The 3399-nt window shown below is 57.9% G+C and overlaps 1 protein-coding gene across 1 annotated transcript in view; it reads right to left on the bottom strand.

Moving 5' to 3' along the window:
- Podxl2 (podocalyxin like 2) overlaps positions 1-2708 on the bottom strand; it is a 32602-nt gene extending 29894 nt beyond the window's left edge. Inside the window, exon 1 of the mRNA XM_059258173.1 lies at positions 2631-2708. Coding sequence (XP_059114156.1) covers positions 2631-2691 — 61 coding nt within the window. The 5' untranslated portion in view covers positions 2692-2708. The remainder of the gene's footprint in view (positions 1-2630) is intronic.
- Positions 2709-3399: the final 691 nt, after the last annotated feature.

The following is a 3399-nucleotide window of genomic DNA, read 5'->3' on the forward strand; positions in this document are numbered from 1 at the left end:
CTGAAATCTCACTTTTAAAAAAGAGGGTGGTCTGATATTTCCCCGGTTTTCACTCTTTCCCAGCCAATTTTCATTTTCTGGAAGGCATGCTCTGTCTTTATAGAGACCTGGATGTTTTCAAAGGCTTTGGTAGTGGGCAATTATTTCGGCAAAGGGGTAGGGGGGTACTGCTTTTCAGACCTGCCCACCACGAGAAGACACCAGAATAAGTGAACTCTGTCCATTCTACAGATAATTATTTTTTCTTTTAATAATTAGTCTGCCTCAGTGGAGACCCCGTCTGATTTAAAATCTCAGAATTATGCTCCCCGTGTGATTCATTTTCTTCCTCAAGCTCATAGCATTTTCTGGTACTTCATCACCCCAAAGGGAGGCAGAAAGGAAAAGGCATACAGGAAGGGATGAGGGGGATCGGCCGCAAGGGAAATCAGATCTAAACAAGCCCAGAAAAGGGGGTGATGGAAACAGGCAGACATCTTAGGGTCAAAGAAAGCCAAGGCCCCAGAACCCGGTGTATCTCCCCACACCGCTCCCACTCAGCCCTGGCAGTCTGGTCTGCCTACCCCCAGCTGCACACGGCCCCAGTCAGCAGCTTTCATGTCAGATCCCCCTAAGCCCTTCACAGACACCAGCATGGGAGGTGGCTGGGCAGCATCTGCCACTCTGCCCCCACAGCCCAGAGTGGCAGCCACAACAGAAAGGCTCCAGCACCACCATCCTGCACCCCATCCCCCACCACCACTCCACCGACGTATGCTGTGGAGTCACAGCGCTTAAGTGAAGCATTCTTCTACACAAAGGTATAAAAAAGAGGCATGCCGACAGACACACATGTGCCTGCACAGAGCCAGGGGCACACTCATGGAGAGTGTGGCAGGAGAGAGGAGGGAGGGGCCTGACCAGCATCCTCCTGGTCACTAGGAGGAAGGCCACGAGAGCCAGGCCTGGGTCCTGACTTGTACTGCTGGCAGGACTGGTGTGGCTCCGACCCAGAGAGAGAGAGAGAGAGAGAGAGAGAGAGAGAGAGAGAGAGAGAGAGAGAGAGAGAGCGAGCAGATCTTCCATAGAGGATGCATGCAGGTGGTCTGTGTAGATGTCTGATGCCAACACCAATGGATATCCCCACCACCACCCCTGTGTTGTTAGGTCCTTTATTCCTCTCCAAGGGTAAAACACGTGCCCTTGCTAACTCAACCTGCTCACAGCAGGCACAGCAGTGCATTGTGAGGGGCCAGTCCCCTCTCACTCAGCCTTTTTGTTTTATTTTATTTTGTATGTATTTGTTTATTTAGAGACAGGGTCTTGCTCCACAGCCCAGACTGGCCTCTTTAGGTTCCCAAGTGCTGGAATTACAGGTACACACAACCTTGATCACTCTCCCCAACTCCCCAGACATCTTCCTGGGGTTCTATCATTGACAGTCCCAAAGTCAGGGCCCACCACGTATCCATATGGAGTAAGGTTGGCTCCTCCCCTCACACAGACCCCTTGGAATTTGCATACATTGCATACGGTTGAGTCTTGGTGGGGTAACTGCCTGAGCACTGGGGTAGCCAGTCCCATGCCTGTCTCCACTGGAGCAGAAGTGGCGCAGGGCTATTCACTGAGTCCTGTAGCCCACCTAGCCCAGCACCCTGCTCCTGCACCACGCCCACCTTAGGATGGGGTCCCAGCTCCACCCTTCTGTGAAAAGCAGCTCTACTATGTCCCGATCTGACCCACCTTTGCAGTCAGCCTTCCTCCGCCCCTTCTGTGGTGGTGGCTTGCCTCTGAGCCTGTCAAGCTCTTGTGCCCGCCCCCTACACACACACACACACACACACACACACACACTCACTCACTCACTCACTCACGCACGCACGCACACCCCTGAATCTCATGTCTATCTGGAAAGCTGTCTCTTTTTCTCTCACGCAGACATATCCATTTCTTACCTGCCTCAGGCCCCGATCTGTCACACAACCACACTAACGAGGTACCCTGTGCGACTGCTGAATGGAAAACCACGTACCAAGTCCCACACACAGCCCCGTGTGGCGGCAGTCGCTGTCGCAGACCTACCCCTTTGTCAGCTCCTAATAAAGTTGCCCCGCGCAATCGAGGACACGCGTTCACAACGACACACACACGCCTTCCCAGGCAAGCTCCATGCACATGTAAACATCCACCTCGGCCACGCAGCTCGCTCTCAGACCCCCGGCATCCCCGGCCCAGGCGCCGTGGGGACCCGCTGGACCTTTACGATGCGATTTCTCCAAGGGTGTCAACGTGGGCTTTCACCTCCCTGCTGCGCCTCCCTGAACCCTCTCGCGCGCACACACGCACACGCCCCTCTGCTCGGTGGCCGTAGACTGATCACCTGTCACCTGTCACCTGGCGAGGGGTGGGGCACGGGCACCTTGGTGCAGCGGCCCCATCGCGTCGTCCCCGAGCGCGCGCGTGGCACGGAGCATTCAGCTCCCCGGACACGGCGCCGGGGGGGGGGGGGGGGTCCTCTCTCCAGGCCCCGCGCCGCCACCTCCTCCCCGCGCGCGGCCGACCCTGCGCGCCCCACAGCCTTTGTTCTGTGGCGCTGCCAGCACGGGCCCTGTGCGCCCTGCGCCCTCGCGCCGCGGCCCGGCCCCACTCACCCGCGGCCAGCAGCAACAGCAGCGGCGGCGGCAGTCGGGCGGCCCGCACCGGCCGGGCCATGGTGCAGCGTCGCTGCCCGCAGCCGCAGCGCCGCGGCGCCCGGGCCGGCGTCGGGGGCGCGCAAAGCGAAGGCGGTGGCGCGCGCGCGCCCCGTTGGCCCGCGTACCCGTCACTCACGCGCCCAGCCGCCCAATCGATGCTGTGGACAACTCGGGGGCGGGGTCCTGCTGCGGAGTCTGGCTTCGCACCTGCACCTCCAGCCTCTTGCACTTCGCCACCCGGGGGGCACATCCCAGGAACCGGGTCCCGCACCCTTTGTGCAGCAGACCGGCCAGCTGCAGCAAAGGAGAGAGAGGCCAGGATCAGCAGAGGGCTGCTGGGGCATGTGACCTGGGGTTCTGAAGGCCTGGGAGGACCAGGCTTTGGTGGGGAACCTGGGCAAGAGCAGAGAACTGAACTCAGTGCCAGATGTAATTTGTTATTTATTTGCGTTTTATGTGTGTGTTTTGCCTGCGTGTATGTATGTGCACCGAGTACACGTTTGATGTCTACGGATGGTTGTAAGCCACCATATGAGTGCTGAGAACTGAATCCCAGTCAGTTCATGCTCATAACCTCTGAACCACTACAATGTAGTTTAGCTCCCAACTTCCAGTTGGCTCTCACAGCCTGAGCAGATTCGTCCCTGTCACCAGATATCTTGTGAGAGCTGCCTTTCTCTCTGGTGTGTGCCTCCCCTTGACTTCAAGTTCACTCCTGTGCCAAACA

Source organism: Peromyscus eremicus, chromosome 3, assembly GCF_949786415.1.
Source record: "Peromyscus eremicus chromosome 3, PerEre_H2_v1, whole genome shotgun sequence".
Lineage (NCBI taxonomy): Eukaryota > Metazoa > Chordata > Mammalia > Rodentia > Cricetidae > Peromyscus > Peromyscus eremicus.